Consider the following 25394-nt stretch of genomic DNA (forward strand, 5'->3'; position numbering starts at 1 on the left):
ATAAAATGTGGTGTTGCATTCTAGATGTCTATATTTCTCAACTGCCTTTGGCTCACTTTGGCTCATCCCAGCCAGCCTATCCCATGCCTTATCTAACTAATTCAGCTGTTGTTGGCCACCAAAACTTTCATCCTCAGTCTTTAGACCATTTTATACTGGCCCTAGTGGTAAAAAATGATTGGGCAAGCATATAGCAGTGGCTAACAGCAGGAGGATATTAATAATGATAATATTGTTCTTTGTATTAAGTCCTTATTTTATGACAGGACTATACCAGGGACTTCACATATGATCTCACTCATTTCCTTACAACACACCTATTAGAAACATATATCACCTTTTTAATAGTTGAGAAGCCTGAGGCCTTGAGAAAAATAAAATGCCCCAAGTCATACCAGTAGTAGAGTCTAGAGAAGGGAGTTAAACACAAGTCTGTCCAACTCTAAAGTCTGGGATCTTAGATTAGCAGTATAACATAAACTGCTATGCCGACACACATGTATAGTGAGTGGAGGTGGACAGCCAGATTAGAGCCAAAGTATGGGAAATAGATTCAGAAAAGGAAAAGAGAATTGCAAATTAGGATGTAAAATGTGAAATAAAAGAACAGGATAAAGAGCAACAAGATAACCCAGAAACTTAGATATTGTACCACAGAATTCAGTGTAGGGCCTCCTTCTCTTCTGTATCCACAAACTCATCCTTGGTAAATTTCATGTAGCTTTAAATACTATGCGTCAGACACTTCCAAACCTGTTTCTCCAGTATTGACCTTTTCCTGTAACTCCAGAGTCAATATCCAACTACTGAGTTGTTATCTCCATTTGGATATTTTTAAGAGACATCTCAGACTTGGCCAAAATAGGACTCATATTTCCTCATAACCCTACCCTTCCCCTAACTCAGTATCATGCAGTTGCTCAAACTACAGATATGTAAGATTTTTCTTGTTCTCTCTTTCTATCCCTTTTTCATCCAGTGTATTAGCAAGCCATGTCAACTTTATTTCCAAAACATACTCTTTTTTTTTTTCAGACAGTCTTGCCCAGGTTGGAGTGCAGTGGCATGATCTCAGCTCACTGCAGCCTCCGCCTCCCATTCAAGAAATTCTCCTGCCTCAGCTAGTAACTGGGATTACAGGCACCTGCCACCACGCTCGGCTAATTTTTGAATTGTTGATAGAGGCAGGGTTTCGCTGTGTTAGCCAGACTGTTCTTGAACTCCTGACCTCAGGTGATCCATCCACCTGGGCCTCCCAAAGTGCTGGGATTACAGGCATGAGCCACTGCACCCAGCCCCAAAACATATTATTAAATCCATTGATTTCCTGGCCTCTTTTCTGTTATCCTTAGCACAAAGCATCATCTCTTACCTGGTCTGTTGCTGTGGCTTCCTAACTGGGCTGTCTGCTTACAATCTTGACCCCCTCCCAACAATCCATTTTCCAAAAACAGATTTAAGTTTATTATTTAAAACATAAATTAGGCCAGGCACGGTGGCTCACGCCTGTAATCTCAGCACTTTGGGAGGCTGAGGCAGGCAGATCACAAGGTCAGGAGTTCAAAACCAGCCTGGCCAATATGGTGAAGCCCCGTCTCTACTAAAAATACAAAAATTAGCCAATTGTGGTGGCAGGCGCATGTAGTCTTAGCTACTTAGGAGGCTGAGGCAGGAGAATTGCTTGAACCTGGAGGTGGAGGTTGCAGTGAGCCAAGATTGAGCTAAGATCTACTCTAGCCTGGGTGACAGAGCGAGACTCCATCTCAAAAAAAAAAAAAGTAAATTAGATCATATTGCTTAACTACTCAAACCTTCTAATGGCTTTCTAAAACCTTCAGAATAAAATCCAAACTCCTTCACAGATGAAAATAAAAACTACATTGATATATATCACTTCATACCCACTAAGGATGGTCATTTTTAAAAAACAAAAAATAGAAAAGAACAAGTGTTAGCAAGTGTGGAAAAAAAATGGAACCCTCATTCATTGCTGGTAGGAATCTAAAATGGTGCAGCCACTATAGAAAACACTTTAGCCTTCCTCAGTAAGTTGAATGTAGAGTTACCACATGACCCAGTAATTCTATTCCTAGTTTTGTACTCAAAAGGGTTGAAAACAGGTATCTAAGCAAAAATTGTTTACAAAGTAAGCCAAAAAGTGAAAACAGTCCAAATGTTCATCATCAGATAAATGGATAAACAAAATATAGTGTCTTAGTCCGTTTTCATGCTGCTGATAAAGACATACCCAAGACTGGGCAATTTACAAAAGAAAAGTTTAGTGGACTTACAGTTCCACATGGCTGGGGAGGCCTCACAATCATGGTGGAAGGTGAAAGACACATCTCATATGGTGGCAGACAAGAGAAGAGAGCTTGTGCAGGGAAACTCCCCTTTATAAAACCATCAGATCTTGTGAGACTTACTCACTCTCATGAGAACAGCATGGGAAAGACCTGCCCCCACGATTCAGTTACCTCCCACTGGGTCTCTCCCACAACACGTGGGAATTCAAGATGAGATTTAGGTGGGGATACAGCCAAACTATATCATTCCGCCTCAGCTCCTCCCAAATCTCATGTCCTCACATTTCAAAACAAATCATGCCTTTCCAACAGTCTCTCAAAGTGTTAATTCATTTGAGCATTAACTCAAAAATCCAAAGTCTCATCTGAGACAAGGCAAATCCCTTCTGCCTATGAGCCTGTAAAATCAAAAGCAAGTTACTTTCTTCCTAGATACAGTTGGGGCACAGACGTTGGGTAAATACACCCATTCCAAATGGTAGAAATTGGCCAAAACAAAGGGGCTACAGGCCCCATGCTAGTCCGAAATTCAGCAGGGCAGTCACATCTTAAAGCTCCAAAATGATCTCTTTTGACTCCATGTCTCACATCCAGGTCACACTGATGCAAGAGGTAGGTTCCCGTGGTCTTGGGCAGCTCCACCCCTGTAGCTTTGTAGGCTACAGCCTTTCTCCTGGCTGCTTTCATGGACTGGCATTGAGTGTCTGTGGCATTTACAGGCGCACAGTGCAAGTTGTCAGTGCATCTGTTATTCTGGGGTTCTGGAGGATGGTGGCCCTCCCTCTTCTCACAGCTCCACCAGGCAGTGCCCCAGTGGGGGACTCTGTATGGGGGTGCCCACCCTACATTTCCCTTCTGCACTTCCCTAGCAGAGGCTCTCCATGAGGGCCCTGCCTCAGCAGCAAACTTCTGCCTGGACAACCAGGCCTTTCCATACATCCTCTGAAATCTAGGTAGAGGTTCCCAAACCTCAGTTCATGACTTCTGTGTTCACAGGTTCAACATTGGGTAGAAGGTGCCAAGGCATGGGGCTCACACCCTCTGAAGCCATGGCCCGTGCTCCGTGTTGGCCTTTTTCAGCCACAGCTAGGGTGGCTGAGATGCAGGGCACCAAGTCCCTAGGCTGCACACAGCACGGTGACCCTGGATCCCACCCATGAAACCGTTGTTTCCTCCTAGGCCTCCAGGCCTGTGATGGGAGAGGCTGCTGCAAAGACCTCTGACATGCCCTGGAGACATTTTCCCCATTGTCTTGGGGATTAACATTTGTCTCCTTGTTACTTATGCAAATTTCTGTAGCCAGCTTGAATTTCTCCTCAGAAAATGGGATTTTCTTTTCTATCACACTCAGGTGACCTCTTGGGTGCTTTGTTGCTTAGAAATTTCTTCCACCAGATACCCTAAATCATCTCTCTGAAGTTCAAAATTCCACAAATCTCTAGGGCAGGGGCAAAATGCCACCAGTCTCTTTGCTAAAACTTAAGAGTCACCTTTGCTCCAGTTCTCAACAAGTTCCTTATTTCTCTCCAAGACCACCTCATTCTGGACTTCATTGTCCATATTGCTATCAGCATTTTGGTCAAAACCATTGAACAAGTTTCTAGGAAGTTCCAAACTTTCCCACATTTTCCTGTATTATTCTGAGCCCACCAAATTGTTCCAACCCTTACCTGTTACCCAGTTCCAAAGTCACTTCCATATCTATAGTAGTGCCCCACTTTACTGGTACCAATTTACTGTATTAGTGAGTTTTCACGCTGCTGAAAAAGACATACCTGAGACTGGGCGATTAACAAAAGAAAGAGGTTTAATGGAATCACAGTTCTACGTGGCTGGGGAGGCCTCACAATCATGGTGGAAGGTGAAAGGCACATCTCACATGGTAGCAGACAAGAGAACTTGTGCAAGGAACCTCCCATTTTTAAAACCATCAGATCTTATGAGACTTATTCACTGTCACGAGAATAACACAAGAAAGACCTGCCCCCTGATTCAGTTACCTCCCACTGGGTCTCTCCTAAACATGTGGAATTCAAGATGAGATTTGGTGGGAACACAGCGAAACCATATCATATAGTATATCCATACAAAGAATATTATTCAGTCATAAAAAGGAATAAAATACTGATACATGGTACAAAGTGCATAAACTTTGAAAACATTATGCTAAGTGAAAGGAGCCAGACACATGATGCATAATTCCATTTATATGAAATATTGAGAATTGGCAAATTCATAGGGAAAGAAAGATTAGTGATTGCCAGGGACTAGGGAAAGGGAGAATGGAAAATAAATGCTAATGAGTATGAAGTTCTTTGTGGGGGACCAATGGAAAAATACTGGACATAGATAGTAGTGATGGTTACATAACATTATGAATATACTTAATGCTTCTGAACTGTGCACTTTAAAATGGTTAAAATGGTAACTTTTATGTTACATGAATTTTACCACAGTTAAAAAAATCCGAGTTCCTTATCTTGGAATACAAAGCCCTATGTGGTCTGGTTCCTGTCTACTTCTCTGGCCTCATTTCATACAACTCTCCTTGCTCCTGACATTTTTCTCATACTTTACACTTACCAAGTTTGCTTCTACCATGGAATCTTGGCCATAGCTGTTTCTTTTTACTGGGATAACAGTTATATGGTCAGCTTCTTGTTGTCTTTCACATTACTTCAGAGAGAAGCCTTCTCTGACTACTCACTCTAAAGTAGCCACCCAGTCACTACTTCATCACACAATTAATGCTCTAATATAGCACTTAATATTATATTTTTCTTACTTAGGTATTTATAGTCTGTCTTTTCTCCTGGACCTATTAGAGTGTAAACTCAGATCAGAAACATTTATCTTTTTTACTATTAAATCCACAGCACTTAGAACCCTGGCATATAGGAAACATCCAGTAAATATTTGCAAAATCAATAAGTAAATGAAAACATGAAAGATGTAAACAGTGAAATATTAAGTTCTAGCTAACAGATGAATCATGGAAGCTCCACTATTTGCATAGATAGAAATTAGAGTTTTCTTTAATTTCATACTATTTTTAGAATATTAGTTTTAGCCTTGTGTTATACCTCTTAAGATTTTTAGAAGAATATTAAAAACAACTCATTAAAGAAGTTCAAAATTTTCTTTTAAAAATCAGTACCCTTATCAGTACTGTTTCATGTTTCAGACTGGAAAATCATATGAAGATTTTCAAGATCAACATTTTCAGCCTTTGTCTTATCAGAACTTAGAGTTTCAAATTATTCTCTGATCACAGGCTTTACTTTGGTAAAAGCCTTAAAATTGTGTCAGTATTAAGCATTTTATAATATAAGGTCATACATAAATTAGGGTTTAAGAGGGCTTAGAATTTGTAATACATTAATATTAGATTTAAGTGTTTTTTTATATGTAAGGCATCATTTTGAGTAACATCCTCATGAGAAATACTATGGTTAAATGCCTCATTCAATTGTAATAAAGTCACAGCTGTTATATGTAAAAGACTTTGAAACACTCGCTTGATCTGTGTATGAAAAAATGTGGATATGTATTTTTAAAAATCTTATCGTTCAATCTTGGAGTCCTGGGAGTGCTTTAACAATTAGCTTAAATTATCTGTAATACCACAATGTGAGTTAACTTTTACCCTTTTAGAATACCCTTTATTAAATTAATTGTATTGATGTCCATCTTTTTCTTTATCTGTTATTCCTTTAATTTGACCCTTTCAATCTGACTTGATTGCATATATTATTTTGCTTTTAATTTATAGAAGAGGTAACCTGGTTGACCTAACTTTTTAAAATTATAATATTCCTACTATCTGTTTTGATCTTTTTCCTTTGATACATTGTAGAGAATGCAAGATGGAGATTGAAGACAAAAAGCAGGAGCTCCTTGAAATGGATCAGGCACTTAAGGAGAGAAATTGGGAACTAAAGCAAAGAGCAGCTCAGGTTGATTTTTCTTGATTATATTTTAGTGAAGTTTTCTGTTATGACACAGTCCACAGGATTTGAGAGGTCATCAATTTTTGGTAAAATGGGCATTTTTATAGCATATAGCATAGAGATATGTAATCTCTATCTTGATATTTTTCTAGCAAGTAGATTTTGAAAATGAAGATTAGCTTAGTATCTGAACCTTTTGATCTCTTATATTACCCTATATCAGAAGCAGCTAAGTGTTGGAGGAACAAAAATATTTGGAAGGCATTATTTAGCACTTTTTATCCAGCATAAAATGAAGTCTGAATTATTTGTCATTTATGAACACAACTATATTTTATTGTTTCTATAATGTATATGGATTGAATGTCAGTGTGTATTGTTAAAAAAAATGTATATGAGGCTCATGAACCAGTATTAGTAAACAATGATTATTTTTCCCATTTAAAAATAATTTGAAATGAGTTTATACTTGTTATACTTGCAATAAACAATTACAAAGCCTATTCTAAGCATATAAGTTTTTGTATCAGAACGAAATTGAACAATTTAAGGTTATTTTTTAGGTTACACATTTGGATATGACTATTCGCGAACACAGAGGAGAAATGGAACAAAAAATAATTAAATTAGAAGGTACCCTGGAGAAATCAGAATTGGAACTTAAAGAATGTAACAAACAGGTAAATTATTTTAAAATTACATATTTTAAATTATTTTTTTAAAAATTTAAACTGTAACTGAAAACACCCCTTCACATAGTGGGTGTTTTTTTTGTTTGTTTGTTTGTTTGTTTTGAGGCGGAGTCTCGCTCTGTAGCCCAGGCTGGAGTGCAGTGCATCTGATCATACCTCACTGCAGCCTTGAGTTCCTGGGCTCAAACAATCCTCTTGCCTTGGTCTCCCCAAAGCTTTGGGATTACAGGCGTGAGCTACCACACTCTGTGGATCTTTCACTTCTTGATTAAATTTCTTCCTAGATACTTTAATTTTTTGTAGCTGCTTTAAGTAGGATTGCCTTCTTGATTTCTTTTTCAGATTGATTGCTTTTAGTGTACAGAAATGCTACTGATTTTTGTATGTTAATTTTGTGTCTTTCAACTTGACTGAATTTATCAGTTCTTTTTTTGTTTTTGTTTCTGTTTTGAGACAAGATCTCACTCTGTCATCTGGGCTGGAGGGCAGTGTCGTGATCATAGCTCACTGCCGCCTCAACATCCCAAGCTCAAGTGATCCCTCCACCTCAGTCTCCGAAGTAGCTGGGACTACAGGCGTGCACCACCATGCTTGGCTAATTTTTTAATTTTTTGTAGAAATGGGGTTTTGCCATGTTGCCTAGGTAGGTCTCAAACTCCTGGGCTCAAGCGATTTGCCCCCCTCGCTTCCCAAAGTGCTGGGATTACAGGCATGAGACACCATGCCAGCCCTGTTTATCAGTTCTAATAGTTTTTTGGGGGAGTTTTCAGGTTTTTCCAAATATAAGATTATATCCTCTGCAAACAAGGATAATTTAACTTCTCTCTTTCCAATTTGGATGCCCTTTCTTTCTCTTGTTTAGTTGCTCTAGTCAGGACTCCCAGTATTATACTGAATAATAGTGGTGAAAGTGGGTATACTTGTCTTGTTCTATATCTTAGTGGAAAGACTTTCAGTTTTTCCCTATTCCTATGACATTAACTATGGGTTTGTTGTAAATGATCTTTACTGTGTTATTTTCCTTCTTTTTTTTCTTTTTTTTTTTTTTTGAGACGGAGTCTTGCTCTGTCACCCAGGCTGGAGTGCAGTGGCTTGATCTCAGCTCACTGCAACCTCCGCCTCCTGGGTTCAAGCAGTTCTCTGCCTCAGCACCCCCAGTAGCTGGGATTACAGGTGCCCACCACCACGCTCGGCTACTTTTTGTATTTGTAGTAGAGATGGGGTTTCACCATCTTGCCCAGGCTGGTCTTGAACTCCTGACCTCATGATTTAACACGCCCTGGACTCCCAAAGTGCTGGGATTACAGGCGTGAGCCACTGTGCCCAGCCTGTTATTTTCCTTCTATACCCAATTTGTTGAGAGCTTTTATCATGAAAATATGTTGAATTTTATCCGATGCTTTTCAATAATGTTTTTAATTTTAATATGAAATTATTATATGGTTTTTGTCCTTGATTCTGTTGATATAATATATCATGTTTAATGATTTGTGTTTGTTGAACCGTCTTGGCATCCCTGGGATGAATTCCACTTGGTTATGGTGAACGATCTTTTAAAAATGTTTTTGAATTCAGTTTGATGGTATTTTGTTGTGGATTCTGCATCTGTGTTCATCAGCGATATTGGCCTGTTGTTTTCTGTTTCTGTTATGTCCTTGTCTGGTTTTGGTATCAGCGTAATGCTGGCCTTGTAGAATGAGTTTAGAAGTGGGCCAGGCACGGTGGTGCGTTCCTGTAATCCCAGCACTTTGGGAGGTCAAGGTGGGCAGATTGCCTGAGCTCAGTTCAAGACCAGCCTAGACAACCTGGTGAGACCCCATCTCTACAGAAAATACAAAAATTAGCCAAGTGTGATGGCATGTGCCTGTAGTCCCAGCTACTCAAGAGGCTGAAGTGGAAGGATTGCTTGAGCCTGGGAAGTAGAGTCTGCATTGAGCCATGAGTGCTCAACTGTACCCCAGCCTGGGCGACAGAGTGAAAACCTGTCTAAAAAAAAAAAAAAAAAGTGTTCCCTCTTCTTCCGTTTTTTGAAATAGTTTGAGTAGAATTGGTTAGTTTTTCTTTAAATGTTTGGTAGAATTCAGCAGTGAATCTATCAGGTCCTGGGCTTTTCTTTGATGGGTGACTTTTTATTACTGCTTTTATCTCATTGCTTATTATTGTTCTATTCAAGTTTTCTGTTTCTTCATGGTTCAGTCTTAGTAGCTTGTGTGGGCCCAGGAATTTATCCATTTCTTCTAGGTTTTCCAATTTGTTGGTGTGTAGTTGTTCATAATAGTCTGTAGTGATCCTTTGTATTTCTGTGGTATGAGTTGTAATGTTTCCTTTTTCATCTCATTTTATTTATTTGGATTCTCTCTCTTCTTAGTCATCTAAAGGTGTTCGTTAATTTTGTTTATCTTTTCAAGAAATCAACTCTTTGTTTCATTTATCCTCTGTATTGTTTTGTAGTCTCAATTTCATTTATTTTTGCTCTGATCTTTATTATTGCTTTCCTTCTAATAATATTGGGTTTGGCTGTTGCTATTCCAGTGTGGAAAAGGCAGTTCAAGACCAACTTGAACTTACCTTTTGTAGAGACAGGCTATGTTGCCCCTGTGTTGCTCAGGCTCACATTCTTATCAGCACATGGAATTATCCAGAATACATAAATGTATTATGTATTATCCAAAATATATAATATGTTAGGCCACAAAATAAGTCTCATCAAAATTTTAAAGGTAGAAATCCTATCGAATATATTCTCAATGCAATTCTAAAAGCATCATTTTCAGTAATATGTCCAATAATATTTTCAATAATGCTCTTAATTTTAATATGCACTTTTAGGTGCATTGTTTGTTTGAAATTTTTGTATTTTTTTTTATGTAAGCAGTTATTGCTATAAACTTTCCTCTTTGTACTGCATTCACAGTAGCCCATAGGTTTGGTATATCCATTTTTATTTGTTTCAAGGCACTAACATTTTTTTAAAAATTTCTTCACTCACCCTTTGTTCATTCAGGAGCATGTTGTTTACATTTTATGTATTTGTATAATTTCTGAAGTTCTTCTTCTTATTGATTTCTATTTTTATTCCATAGTGGTTAGATAATATACTTGATAGGATTTCTACCTTTTAAAATTTGATGAGACTTATTTTGTGGCCTAACCTATTTATGTATTCTGGGTGATATTCCATGTGCAGATAAGAATGGGAGCCTGGGCAACATAGTGGGACCCTGTCTCTACAAAAAGTGAAAAAAATTAGCTAGGTACGATGATGTGCACTTGTAGTCCCAGCTACTTGGGACTACAGGAGGTCGAGGCTGCGGTGAGCTATGATTGTGCCACTGCACTCCAGCCTGGGCAACCCTGTCACAAAAAAAAAGAAAAGAAAAGAGAGAAAAGAAAGAATATGTATTCAGCAACAGTGGATGAAATATTCTGTAAATGTCAGTTACAAAATGCCTCTTTGGCCTAGTTTGTAGTTGAACTCTGATGTTTCTTTGTTGATTTTTTCAATCTGGACAATCTGTCCATTACTGAGAGTGGGGTATTGAAGTCCCTGTCTATTGTTTTATTGCAACCACCTATTTGTCCCTTTAGATCTATTAATCTTTGCTTTATATACTCGGGAGCTTTATATGCCTGGGTGCATAGATATTTATATTTATTTATTTATTTATTTATTTTTAAGACGGAGTCTCACTGTGTGGCCCAGGCTGGAGTGCAGTGGCCCGATCTCGGCGCCCGGCCGATATTTATAATTTTTATATCCTCTTGCTAACGTGACACATTCATTATTTTATACTGGCCTTGTCTCTTTTTACTTCTTTGATCTGTGGTCTGTTTTGTCTAAGTATAGCTATTTCTGCTCTTTTTTGATTTCCATTTAAATGGAGTATCTTTTTACATTCTTTTACTTTCAGTCTATGTGTGTCTTATGAAGTGAATTTCTTTTAGGAAGCATATAGTTGGATTTCTTTTTTAATCCGTTCACCCACTCTATGTGTTTTAAATGGAAAATTTAGTCCAGTTACATTCAATGTTATTGATAGGTAAGGATCTGTGCCTTTCTGTTACTTGTTTTTTAGTTGTTTTCCAACTCCTCCCTTTCTTTCCCATTTACTGTCTTTCATTGTGGTTACATGATTTTTTTCTGGTAGTATGATTAATTGGTTGCTGTTTATTTTTAGTGTATCTCTCACAGGTTTTTGCTTTGTGGTGAGACTTATACAAAACATCCTATTGTTATAACAAGTTATCAAAAACTGGTATCAACTTAACTGTGATAGTAGCAAAAACAACAAAAAAATTAAAAACCTGTGTAATTTAATCTCCTTCTTCACATTTTGAATTTTTGGTGTTCCAATTAAATTTTTATATTGTCTATCTCTGAATAAATTGTTGTAATTATTTTTAATAATTTTGCCTTTTAGTCTTCTTACTAAAGATGTAAGTGGTTTACACACCATGATTTCAGTGTTGTTATAACAGTCACATTAGTGGCTGTTTTTCTTAAGTTTGAAGTATTCCCTTTAGCATTTCTTGTAGGACAGGTCTAGTAGTGATAAATTTCCTCAGCTTTTGTTTAGGAAAGTGTCTCTTCTTCATTTCTGAAGGATAACTCTGCTTGGCACAGTATTCATGATTGGCAGGGGTTTTTTGTTCAACACTGAGTATGTCATCTTACTCCCTCCTGGTCTGTAAGATTTCTGCCGAGGAGTCTGCTACCAGGCATATTGGATCTTCCTTATATATTATTTGCTTCTTTTCTCTCACTGCTTTCAGGATCCTGTCTTTGTCTTTGATCTTTGAGAGTTTCATTATAATATGTCTTAGGGTGTTATTATTTGGGTTGAATCTGATTAGCGATCTTTGACCTCTTTATACCTGCATATTTATACCTTTCCTCAGGTTTGGAAATTTTTCTGTTGTTTCCTTATAAAAACTTTCTAACCCTTTGTCTTTCTCAGTTCCCTCTTTAACTCCAATAATTCAAATATTTGCTTTTTTGATGTTGTCCCAAAGATCCCATAAGCTTTGTTTATTCCTTTTTATTCCATTTTTCCTCCTCTCACTGTCTAGTCTGTCTGTCTATCTATCTATCTATCTTTATCTATCTATCTGTCTAATTAACTAACATGGGGTCTCTGTTACCCAGAGGTGGAGTGCAGTGGCACAATCATAGCTCAGTGTCGCGTTTACCACCTGGGCTCAAAGAATCCTCCCACTTCCTCCTTGTGAGTAGCTAAGATTACAGGTGCATGCAACCACACCTGGCTAATTAAAAAAAATATCTTTTTGCGGGGGAAGGAGTTTCACTATGTGACTCAGTCTGGTCTCAAACTCCTGGGCTCAAGTGATCCTCTCAGCCTACTGAGTACCTGGGATTACAGGTGTAAGCCACCATCCTCAGCTCGGATTATATACTTTTTTTTTTTTTAATTATACTTTAAGTTCTAGGGTACATGTGCATAACGTGCAGGTTTGTTACATATGTATACTTGTGCCATGTTGGTGTGCTGCACCCATCAACTTGTCAGCACCCATCAACTCATCATTTACATCAGGTATAACTCCCAATGCAATCCCTCTCCCCACCCCCCTCCCCATAATAGGCCCCAGTGTGTGATGTTCCCCTTCCCAAGTCCAAGTGATCTCATTGTTCAGTTCCCACCTATGAGTGAGAACATGTGGTGTTTGGTTTTCTGTTCTTGCAATAGCTTGCTGAGAATGATGGTTTCCAGCTGCATCCATGTCCCTACAAAGGACACAAACTCATCCTTTTTTATGACTGCATAGTATTCCATGGTGTATATGTGCCACATTTTCTTAATCCAGTCTGTCACCGATGGACATTTGGGTTGATTCCAAGTCTTTGCTATTGTGAATAGTGCCGCAGTGAACATACGTGTGCATGTGTCTTTATAGCAGCATGATTTATAATCCTTTGGGTATATACCCAGTAATGGGATGGCTGGGTCATATGGTACATCTAGTTCTAGATCCTTGAGGAATCGCCATACTGTTTTCCATAATGGTTGAACTAGTTTACAGTCCCACCAACAGTGTAAAAGTGTTCCTATTTCTCCACATCCTCTCCAGCACCTGTTGTTTCCTGACTTTTTAATGATTGCCATTCTAACTGGTGTGAGATGGTATCTCATTGTGGTTTTGATTTGCATTTCTCTGATGGCCAGTGATGAGCATTTTTTCATGTGTCTGTTGGCTGTATGCATGTCTTTTTTTGAGAATGTCTGTTCATATCCCTTGCCCACTTTTTGATGGGGTTGTTTTTTTCTTGTAAATTTGTTTGAGTTCTTTGTAGGTTCTGGATATTAGCCCTTTGTCAGATGGGTAGATTGCAAACATTTTCTCCCATTCTGTAGGTTGCCTGTTCACTCTGATGGTAGTTTCTTTTGCTGTGCAGAAGCTCTTTAGTTTAATTAGATCCCATTTGTCAATTTTGGCTTTTGTTGCCGTTGCTTTTGGTGTTTTAGACATGAAGGCCTTGCCTATGCCTATGTCCTGAATAGTATTACCTAGGTTTTCTTCTAGGGTTTTTATGGTTTTAGGTCTAACATTTAAGTCTCTAATCCATCTTGAATTAATTTTCGTATAAGGAGTAAGGAAAGGAACCAGTTTCAGCTTTCTACTTATGGCTAGCCAATTTTCCCAGCACCATATAATAAATAGGGAATCCTTTCCCCATTTCTTGTTTTTGTCAGGTTTGTCAAAGATCAGATGGCTGTAGATGTGTGGTATTATTTCTGAGGACTCTGTTCTGTTCCATTGGTCTATATGTCTGTTTTGGTACCAGTACCATGCTGTTTTGGTTACTGTAGCCTTGTAGTATAGTTTGAAGTCAGGTAGCGTGATGCCTCCAGCTTTGTTCTTTTGACTTAGGATTGTCTTGGCAATGCGGGCTCTTTTTTGGTTCCATATGAACTTTAAAGCAGTTTTTTCCAATTCTGTGAAGAAAGTCACTGGTAGCTTGATGGGGATGGCACTGAATCTATAAATTACCTTGAGCAGTATGGCCATTTTCATGATATTGATTCTTCCTATCCATGAGCATGGTATGTTCTTCCATTTATTTGTGTCCTCTTTTATTTCACTGAGCAGTGGTTTGTAGTTCTCCTTGAAGAGGTCCTTTACATCCCTTGTAAGTTGATTGAAGCAATTGTGAATGGAAGTTCCTTCATGATTTGGCTGTTTGTCTGTTACTAGTGTATAAGAATGCTTGTGATTTTTGCACATTGATTTTGTATCCTGAGACTTTGCTGAAGTTGCTTATCAGCTTAAGGAGATTTTGGGCTGAGACCATGGGGTTTTCTAAATATACAATCATGTCATCTGCAAACAGGGACAATTTGACTTCTTCTTTTCCTAACTGAATACCCTTGATTTCTTTCTCTTGCCTGATTGCCCTAGCCAGAACTTCCAACACTATGTTGAATAGGAGTGGTGAGAGAGGGCATCCCTGTCTTGTGCTAGTTTTCAAAGGGAATGCTTTCAGTTTTTGCCCATTCAGTATGATATTGGCTGTAGTCTTGTCATAAATAGCTTTTATTATTTTGAGATACATTTCATCGGTACCTAGTTTGACAGTTTTTAGCATGAAGGGCTGTTGAATTTTGTTGAAGGCCTTTTCTGCATCTATTGAGATAATCATGTGGTTTTTGTCTTTGGTTCCATTTATGTGATGGATTACGTTTATCAATTTGTGTATGTTGAACCAGCCTTGCATCCCAGGGATAAAGCCAACTTGATTGTGGTGGATAAGCTTTTTGATGTGCTGCTGGATTCAGTTTGCCAGTATTTTATTGAGGATTTTTGCATCGATGTTCATCAGGGATATTGGTCTAAAATTCTCTTTTTTTGTTGTGTCTCTGCCAGGCTTTGGTATCAGGATGATGCTGGCCTCATAAAATGAGTTAGGGAGGATTCCCTCTTTTTCTATTGATTGGAATAGTTTCAGAAGGAATGGTACCATCTCCTCCTTGTACCTCTGGTAGAATTCAGCTGTGTATCCATCTGGTCCTGGATTTTTTTTGGTAGGTAGGCTATTAATTATTGCCTCAATTTCAGAGCCTGCTTTTGGTCTATTCAGGGATTCAACTTCTTCCTGGTTTAGTCTTGGGAGAGTGTAAGTGTCCAGGAAATTATCCATTTCTTCTAGATTGTCTAGTATGTTTGCGTAGAGGTGTTTATAGTATTCTCTGATGGTAGTTTGTATTTCTGTGGGGTCAGTGGTGATATCCCCTTTATCATTTTTTATTGCATCTGTTTGATTCTTCTCTCTTTTCTTCTGTATTAGTCTTGCTAGCGGTCTATCAATTTTGTTGATCTTTTCAAAAAACCAACTCCTGGATTCATTGTTTTTTTGGAGGGTTTTTTGTGTCTCTATCTCCTGCAGTTCTGCTCTGATCTTAGTTATTTCTTGCCTTCTGCTAGCTTTTGAATGTGTTTGCTCTTGCTTCTCTAGTTCTTTTAATTGTGATGTTAGAGTGTCAATTTTAGATCTTTCCAGCTTTCTCTTGTGGGCATTTAGTGCCATAAATTTCCCTCTACACACTGCTTTAAATGTTTCCCAGAGATTCTGGTATGTTGTATGTTTGTTCTCATTGGTTTCAAAGAACATCTTTATTTCTGCCTTCATTTTTTTATGTACCCAGTAGTCATTCAGGAGCAGGTTGTTCAGTTTCCATGTAATTGAGCAGTTTTGGTTGAGTTTCTTAGTCCTGAGTTCTAGTTTGATTGCACTGTGGTCTGAGAGACAGTTTGTTATAATTTCAGTTCTTGTACATTTGCTGAGGAGTGCTTTACTTCCAGTTATGTGGGCAATTTTGGAATAAGTGTGATGTGGTGCTGAGAAGAATGTATATTCTTTTGATTTGGGGTGGAGAGTTCTGTAGATGTCTATTAGGTCCGCTTGGTGCAGAGATGAGTTCAATTCCTGGATATCCTTGTTAACTTTCTGTCCGTTGATCTGTCTAATGTTGACAGTGGGGTGTTGAAGTCTCCCATTATTATTGTATGGGAGTCTAAGTCTCTTTGTAAGTCTCTAAGGACTTGCTTTATGAATCTGGGTGCTCCTGTATTGGGTGCATATATATTTAGGATAGTTAGCTCTTCCTGTTGAATTGATCCCTTTACCATTATGTAATGGCCTTCTTTGTCTCTTTTGATCTTTGATGGTTTAAAGTCTGTTTCATCAGAGACTAGTATTGCAACCCCTGCTTTTTTTTGTTCTCTCTTTGCTTGGTAGATCTTCCTCCATCCCTTTATTTTGAGCCTATGTGTGTCTCTGCATGTGAGATGGGTCTCCTGAATACAGCAAAGTGATGGGTCTTGACTCTTTATCCAGTTTGCCAGTCTGTGTCTTTTAATTGGAGCATTTAGTCCATTTACATTTAAGGTTAATATTGTTATGTGTGAACTTGATCCTGTCATTATGATATTAGCTGGTTATTTTGCTCGTTAGTTGATGCAGCTTCTTCCTAGCATCAATGTTCTTTACATTTTGGCATGTTTTTGCAATGACTGGTACCGGTTGTTCCTTTCCATGTTTAGTGTTTCCTTCAGGGTCTCTTGTAAGGCAGGCCTGGTGGTGAAAAATCTCTAAGCATTTGCTTGTCTGTAAAGGATTTTATTTCTCCTTCACTTATGAAACTTAGTTTGGCTGGATATGAAATTCTGGGTTGAAAATTCTTTTATTTAAGAATGTTGAATATTGGCCCCTACTCTCTTCTGGCTTGTAGAGTTTCTGCCAAGAGATCTGCTGTTAATCTGATGGGCTTCCCTTTGTGGGTAACCCGACCTTTCTCTCTGGCTGCCCTTAACAGTTTTTCCTTCATTTCAACTTTGGTGAATCTGACAATTATGTGTCTTGGGGTTGCTCTTCTCGAGGAGTATCTTTGTGGCGTTCTTTGTATTTCCTGAATTTGAATGTTGGCCTGCCTTACTAGGTTGGGGAAGTTCTCCTGGATGATATCCTGAAGAGTGTTTTCCAACTTGGTTCCATTTTCCCCCTCACTTTCAGGCACCCCAATCAGATGTAGATTTGGTCTTTTCACATAATCCCATACTTCTTGAAAGCTTTGTTCATTTCTTTTTCCTCTTTTTTCTTTAGACTTCGCTTCTCGCTTCTTCACTCATTTGATTCGCAATCGCTGATACTCTTTCTTCCAGTTGATCGAGTCGGTTACTGAAGCTTGTGCATTTGTCACGTATTTTTTGTGTCATGGTTTTTATCTCTGTCAGTTCGTTTATGGCCTTCTCTGCATTGATTATTCTAGTTATCCATTCTTCCATTCTTTTTTGAAGATTTTTAGTTCCTTTGCACTAGGTACGTAATTCCTCCTTTAGCTCTGAGAAGTTTGATGGACTGAAGCCTTCTTCTCTCAACTCGTCAAAGTCATTCTCTGTCCAGCTTTGATCCGTTGCTGGCGATGAGCTGCGTTCCTTTGGAGGGGGAGATGCGCTCTTATTTTTTGAATTTCCAGCTTTTCTGCCCTGCTTTTTCCCCATCTTTATGGTTTATTCTGCCTTTGGTGTTTGATAATGGTGACGTACTGATGGGGTTTTGGTGTGGGTGTCCTTCCTGTTTGTTAGTTTTCCTTCTAACAGTCAGGACCCTCAGCTGTAGGTCTGTTGAAGATTGCTTGAGGTCCACTCCAGACCCTGTTTGCCTGGGTATCAGCAGCAGAGGCTGCAGAAGATAGAATATTGCTGAACAGTGAGTGTACCTGTCTGATTCTTGCTTTGGAAGCTTCGTCTCAGGGGTGTACCCCGCCGTGTGAGGTGTGGGGTGTCGGTCTGCCCCTAGTGGGGGATGTCTCCCAGTTAGGCTACTCAGGGGTCAGGGACCCACTTGAGCAGGCAGTCTGTCCATTCTCAGATCTCAACCTCCGTGTTGGGAGATCCACTGCTCTCTTCAAAGCTGTCAGACAGGGTTGTTTACATCTGCAGAGGTTTTTGCTGCTTTTTTGTTTGTTTGTTTAGCTGTGCCCTGTCCCCAGAGGTGGAGTCCACAGAGACAGGCAAGCCTCCTTGAGCTGCTGTGGGCTCCACCCAGTTCGAGCTTCCCAGCAGCTTTGTTTACCTACTTAAACCCCAGCAATGGTGGGCGCCCCTCCCCCAGCCTCGCTGCTGCCTTTGCCATTAGATCACAGACTGCTGTGCTAGCAATGTGGGAGGCTCCGCGGGTGTGGGACCCTCCCGGCCAGGTGTGGGATATAATCTCCTGTTGTGCCTTTTGCTAAGACCCTTGGTAAAGTGCAGTATTGGGGTGGGAGTTACCCGATTTTCCAGGTATTGTGTGTCTCAGTTCCCCTGGCTAGGAAAAGGGATTTCCTTCCCCCTTGTGCTTCCCAGGTGAGGCGATGCCTCGCCCTGCTTCAGCTCTCGCTGGTCGGGCTGCAGCCGCTGACCAGCACCAATTGTCCAGCACTCCCTAGTGAGATGAACCTGGTACCTCAGTTGAAAAGCAGAAATCACCCATCTTCTGTGTCGCTGGCCCTGGGAGCTGGAGACTGGAGCTGTTCCTATTTGGCCATCTTGCTCTGCCTCTATATACTTTCAAATAGTCCATCTTCAAGCTCACTGATTCTGTTTGACCCATTCTGCTGTTGATGCTCTTTATTTCGTTTTTCACTTCATTTATTGTATTTTTCAGCTCCAAAATTTGTTTGATATTTTAAAAATTATTTTATTCTCTGTTAAATTTTTCCGATAAATTTCTCAATTGATTCTCTGCATCTTCTTAGAGTTTGTTGAACTTCCTTAAAATAGCTATTTTTAGTTCTTTGAGAGATCACTGTCTGGTGCCTGATTTTGTTCATTTGGTAAGGTTGTATTTCTTTGAATGTTCTTGATGCTTGTAGATATGCAATGACATCTGCATATTTAGGGACTAGGTATTTATTTTAGTTTTTGCAGTCTGGCTTAGTTTGTGCTTGTCCTTTTTGGGAGGCCCTTCCAGGAATTTAAGCAAACTGGCTTTTGTGTTCCCTGAGGCTGTGATCACTGCAGCTGTTGAACACTGGAGAATGATCTACATCCAGGCTTGCTGCAGGTCTTATGAGGGCTCCAAGGTTGACATGGCTTTCCAGCCCACATGGACCTGGGAAAGGTTCAAGTTGCATACTAAGGCTGTGGGAATGCTTGCCAGGGACCCAGGTCCAGAAGGCTGTCCTGGTGGCCCAGAAGGGCATGTTTCCCAGCAAATCTTTTGACAGGTGGGATGAGTCTCTAGTTGCAATGAGAGGGGCTGGAGTGGAGACTGGCCCTCTTGGGATATGTTGTGGAATGGAGGCTGGAGAGCCCAGTCTCAGCTTAGAGGGGCACATGTAGCCCAGCAAGCTCCTTCAAAGGATATTTCCCCAATGACAGTGTGAGGAGCTGGAGTTGAGACTGCGCCCCCTCAGCATCTGCTGTGGGATGAAGGCTGGAGAACCTATATTGTTTGCCCAAACAGGGCCAGCAGGTCTCAGCTTAGATGGAATAGTTCCCTGTCTGCAGTAGGAGGTGCTGGAGCTGAAATTTAACCCCTTTAGCATCTGCTGTGGGACAGAGGCAGGAGAGCCTGTCTCATTATTTCAGAGGGGCAGGTGTCTCCCAGCAAGTACCTGCATAGATGGGATAGTTCCCTGATTGCAGCAGGAGAGTTAGAGCTGAGACTGGGTCCCCTTGGGATCTGCTGTGGGACAGAGGTTGGCAAGCCTTTCAAGGAGGCTTAGACTCCTAGGCTGCAGGATAAGGACAGGTCTCCCTTTGGGTCTATGTGTGAGCAGCTCTGAGCTGGGACTGCAACTGAGGGGAGTTGGAGCAGAGTCACCAGGCAACTTTCTGGTTTACTGCTGAGACTGATGTCAGCAGAGAGAGAGCCTTTCCACTAAGGCACTAGTATGCATGATTCCTTATGGACCCCTTTGCAGATAGTTGTGCTTGTAGGCTTAAGGCCAAATGGAGCTGTAGCTAAGTCCCTTGGGGATGTGGGCTATTTCCAGGCTTGAACCCAGAAGCAAGCTTGACATAACAGCCAACTGGGTTTCTGTCTGTGCTCTCAAAATAACCCTCCCACGTCTTCGTCTCTACCAGGATTTCACAAACCCCTACCTGAATCCTGAGGCTCCTGCAAAGAGACTTGACTGTGGATAGGTGCAGGATTCTTTTTTTGTTTTATTTTAAATTAACAGTGTTTATTTACCTCTAGATATTGTTGAGAGACTGGGGTGAAGACACAATTTTCATTTTGTAATTTACAGACTTCTATAAGCTAAAACAAAAACAAAAAAGTCTTCTCTAATATAATGGTAGAATACAACTTCTATTTATTTTTAGTTTTTTAAATTTCAATCACTTCTGGGGTACAAGTAGTTTTTGGTTACATAGATACATTTTATAGTGGTAAAGTCTGAGAGGGTGCAGGATTCCTGTTGTTGTGGGGGAATGTGAGTTACCCTTTATTCTGCCTTTCTGGTAACATCCAAGAACAAGAATTCTTGTGCTTATTTCCAAGATATGATTGCCTTAAGAAGAATACCTGTTTATATTTTGCTTTTAGATATAAGTGTTTAAAGCTTGACTTACTTGGAACACAGCATTGATTAAATTATATTTCATTAGTTTTATTGATACTGCTTATCTGTTTAAAATTCAGATAGAAAGTTTGAATGACAAGTTACAAAATGCTAAAGAACAGCTTCGAGAAAAAGAGTTTATAATGCTACAAAATGAACAGGAGATAAGTCAACTGAAAAAAGAAATCGAAAGAACACAACAAAGGATGAAAGAAATGGAGAGTGTAAGCAAATTATTTCCACCTAAGGAACAAGTGATAGTCTCTGTTGAGTGAAAAGAATCTTTATGTTTTAAACTGGTTGGTTTTAATATACAAAAACTGTGCCATAACTGTTTTTAGGCTAGTTATTTGTGCCAGAAACCTGTTAGTTTCTTTGACCTTTTAAAATATTTTTCTGATGGTCTAGGTATAGGCAAAGACAATGTCTCATTTATCTCTGTATACAGGCCTTTGCATGGTATCTTTTATATAGTAAATCTACAATATATGCTTATTTGCTTGACAAATATTTATTGAGAAACTGCTGTGTAACAGAATTGAGGAGTCAGCTTTTTTTTTTTTTTTGAGACGGAGTCTCTCTCTATCACCTAGGCTGGAGTGCAGTGGCACAATCTCGGCTCATTGCAACCTCCGCTTTCCGGGTTCAAGTGATTCTCCTGCCTCAGCTTCCCAAGTAGCTGGGATTACAGGTGCCTGCCACCACGCCTGGCTAATTTTTGTATTTTTAGTAGAGACAGGGTTTCACCATACTGGCCAGGCTGGTTTCAAACTCCTGACCTTGTGATCCGCCCACCTCGGCCTCCCAAAGTCCCGGGATTACAGGCGTGAGCCACTGTGCCCGGCTGAAGAGTCAGCTATTAATAAGATACGGTGTTTTGTGTATTGGGAACTCCATCGAAAGAATGGATAAATAAATAATTGCACATTATTAAGACCAAGTGCACTGACTTGCCAGATGAAGTTTGATGACTTCATATCATCACTATGCATGTGCATTGACTGGTGAATTCATTCCTCCACTTGCCTTTTTAAAAAGTGAATTTAGGGTCAGGCACAGTGACTCACACCTGTAATGCCAGCACTTTGGGAGGCCAAGTTGGCAGGATCATTTGAGCCCAGAAATTCAAGACCAGCCTGGGCATTGTAGCAGTGGGACCCCTGTCTCTACAAAAACCTTTAAAAACTAGCTAGGTGTGGTGATGCATGCCTGTGGTCCCAGCTGCTTGGGAGGCTGAGGTGGGAGGATTGCTTGAGCCTGGGAGGTCAAGGCTGCAGTGATTTGTGATCACACCGCTGCCCTCCATTCTGGGCAACAGAGCAGGAGCCTTTACCAAACAAAGAAGAAGAAAAGGAACAAGAGGAGGAAGAGGAAGAAGAGGAAGAAGAGGAAGAAGAAGGAGGAGGTGGGGAGGGGGAGAAATACTTTATTTGAAATTTAATTGAGTAATATAAAACCATTTCAGTGGGAGTAGCAGCCCCAGTGACAAGTTTTACTTTCACAGAGAATAAGACCTTAACCCAGCTGTGTGGATTAAATGGTGGATTTTAATTATCTATACCAATATATTCTCTTTGACATAGATAATCAAATGTTAACTTCTCTTTTCTCTTTATGTTTTCTGTTATAAGTGTTACTTTCAAAATGATAAAAGATTATATGGCTGGTATATGTTACAGTCATGTAATATATATCAATAAGAGTCCCAATTATGGTATTTTTGTCATTTTCTTATAGATTTTTTTTTCTTGAATATCAGTTTCACAGTGGGTGATACTCATTGTATGTTACATTTTAACATACTCATTGTATGTTAAAGGATTTAGTTGGAAGGGGGAAATTTACTTATTAAGCAAAATCAGAATAAGAAATAGGTTATCTGTATATTTCATTCTGAAACCTACAAATACCTTATGTTTTTCAGGTTATGAAAGAGCAGGAACAGTACATTGCCACTCAGTACAAGGAGGCCATAGATTTGGGGCAAGAATTGAGGCTAACCCGGGAGCAGGTGCAGAACTCTCATACAGAATTGGCGGAGGCTCGTCGTCAACAAGTCCAAGCACAGAGAGAAACAGAAAGGCTCTCTAGTGAACTGGAGGATATAAAGCAACTCTCTAAAGAGAAAGTAATCCCTATTTTAAATAATCTTATGTTTCTGAAATCTTACCAATTTTAGCATTCACTTTTTTGAACTGTAGAATATAGTTCTTGCAAAAATGAACTGTATCACACAACAGTGTGAATGTACTTAATCCCACCGAATTATACACTTAAAAATGGTTAAAATGGTCAATTTTGTGTATATTTTACCACAATTTTAGAAAATGATGAACTGTGTTGTATATAGATAACTTTGTAATATAACCGGGAAGTCCTTCAGAACTGCGTTTTGGCCAAACTAGTTCTCAATAAATTGAGTTATAAAGCACTTCTAGACTTTTAAGTGAGTTCAGGCTCTTACTTGAAGAAAAAATAAAACTAATCTTTTCTGAGTAAACATTTTTACATTTGTCGTGACTCTTAAAAATGAAAACTATTGTCTGGGCAAGGTGGCTCAGGCCTGTAATCCCAGTACTTTGGGAGGCCGAGGCGGGCGGATCACAAGGTCAGAAGTTCAAGACCAGCCTGGCCAATATGGTGAAACACCGTCTCTACCAAAAATACAAAAAAAATTAGCCAGGCTTGGTGGTGGGCACCTATAGTCTCAGCTACTTGGGAGGCTGAGGCAGGGGGATCGCTTGAACCCAGGAGGCAGAAGTTGCAGTGAGCTGAGGTCGTGCCACTGCACCCCAGCCTGGGCAACAGAGAGAGACTCCATCTCAAAAAAAAAAAAAAAAAAAAAAAGAAAACCATCCAAATTTGTAACTATGTAAATTTGTAACTTTTAGGAAACCTGTATTTCAAAACCCTTGGTTGGTAAAGTAACTTGGAGGTAAAGTGCTTTTAAAAAGCAAGAGTACTAATATAAATTTTATTTTCCCAGTATTTGGTAGGAAGTTAACTACTTGGCTTAAAAATATTTAGATTGGTATACTTGGGTTAATTATTTAGACTTTAAGAAAAACGTGTTTATTAATGTTGCAAAAAAAATTTCTGCTTTCCATTGTGGTTACGAACGTAGGAATTGAATTAAAATATTTTTACCTTTAATTTTGGTTAAACCTACCTATGTTGTTATTCACATTTCTGGATGGTTAGACCAGTAAAGCATACATAGAGAATGTTTATTAGAGAGATATTATACATTTGGGGTTCTTGGAAAGGAAAGCTATCTACTTTTATCTCATTTCTGCCTTTATCAATAGTGTCAAAGTATAGTACAATTGGTTTTTATTTGATAAGCTAAGCTCACTTTAAAAAGTGAATTAAAGTGAGGAATTTTTTAATTGACAGTGTTTTATATATTATATTTTAACCCAAAACTAAATATATATTGATATGTTTCTCCTTTGATGTAGGGCCAAACCTTGGTTCTTTTTGTATGAGTTATTTGATTAGAATTCTACCTAGTCTTTCTCACATAACTAGAATCCTACCTGGTCTTTCATCGCACTATATTCCATCATCTATAGTTTCCAATGTTGCTTTCTTTGAAGTGGAGGAAGAATTAATTAAAAGACATTTGTAAATGAATCAGACTAAAACATGTTATATTTTTATGGGACGTCCTACAATATTTTATAACAATTTTGAGTGCTTCTAATTGGATAGCAAAATGTTCATGACTTACTCATTGAGCTGGTTCAAAACATATAACTTAGTTTTTGAATAAAAACTTTGCTTATTTCATCATGTTCATAATCTATAATATTACAAAATTAAAATTACAAGCACAGTTAGCTAAATTAGCATAAATAAGTTTGGAAAAAAACACAACTGACTCTTGATAAACAGACAATATATATAGTGAGCAAAAATATACAAGCATACCTAGCAGTAGACTGTTATCTGCCAGAGTCCAGTGTCCAGTGGTTATTATTAATAGTTCATTTTATAGAAAGCATTGGTTAGTGAATATCTAATTTATGATGACAGCAAACAATTACATTAATACTCTCCCATTAATAGTCTCTGAAATGTCTAGATTTTAAAGCATACTATTTAGTAAGTTAACTTTGTGTCTGCGTTTATATAATATAAAACATTAAACTACTTCCAATAATGCACTGGATTAGTTTAGCTATAATAACCAAATAAGTTTTATAGCTTTTACTCAATATGTCATTTTTAAGGATGCTCATGGAAACCATTTAGCTGAAGAATTGGGGGCTTCTAAAGTACGTGAAGCTCATTTAGAAGCAAGAATGCAAGCAGAAATCAAGAAATTGTCAGCAGAAGTAGAATCTCTCAAAGAAGCTTATCATATGGAGGTAAAGAAAAATTTAATTTGTTTTGGTAGTGCCCACTACAGTAGGTTGACCTATCTGGACAAAAGTATGAGTCCAGCTCTTAAGTGTTCATTATTGAATAATACATTGTGGTCTTCATTTCTGGTAGCCTACACATATAGCTTTCACTTTAATACACTGTGGGGTTAAGAGCTTGAATTCTTGAGCCAGGCAACCTGGTTCTAAACGCCGGCTCACCACGGAGCCACCTGTATTACCTTGGGTAAGTTACTTAACCTCTGTCTAAAATGGATATAATAACAGTATCTACCTCATAGAACTGTGGTGAATATTAAATAAATTAATATATAAATTATAAAATAGCATTTGTAAAAGATTAGCTGGAGATATTTAATAACTGATATAAATAGTTTCATGTGATGTGAATCTATAATGCTTCGCAATTTTCAACATTTTTTCTTATAGTAACTTAGCTAGAGAGGTAATACTAGAGCCTTTTTATCTGTCAACATGTCTTGAGCCT

The 25394-nt window shown here is 38.9% G+C and overlaps 1 protein-coding gene across 2 annotated transcripts in view; it reads left to right on the forward strand.

Annotated features, from left to right (window-relative positions):
- CCDC18 (coiled-coil domain containing 18) overlaps positions 1 to 25394 on the forward strand; it is a 107215-nt gene that overhangs the window by 59301 nt on the left and 22520 nt on the right. For both annotated transcript variants that reach the window (XM_025405366.1, XM_025405293.1), the window contains exons 22-26: positions 6163 to 6262; positions 6820 to 6936; positions 20600 to 20743; positions 22444 to 22647; positions 24755 to 24892. In XM_025405366.1, the coding sequence (XP_025261151.1) occupies positions 6163 to 6262; positions 6820 to 6936; positions 20600 to 20743; positions 22444 to 22647; positions 24755 to 24892 (703 nt within the window). The remainder of the gene's footprint in view (positions 1 to 6162; positions 6263 to 6819; positions 6937 to 20599; positions 20744 to 22443; positions 22648 to 24754; positions 24893 to 25394) is intronic.

The sequence above is a fragment of the Theropithecus gelada genome, chromosome 1, assembly GCF_003255815.1.
Source record: "Theropithecus gelada isolate Dixy chromosome 1, Tgel_1.0, whole genome shotgun sequence".
NCBI classification, from domain to species: domain Eukaryota; kingdom Metazoa; phylum Chordata; class Mammalia; order Primates; family Cercopithecidae; genus Theropithecus; species Theropithecus gelada.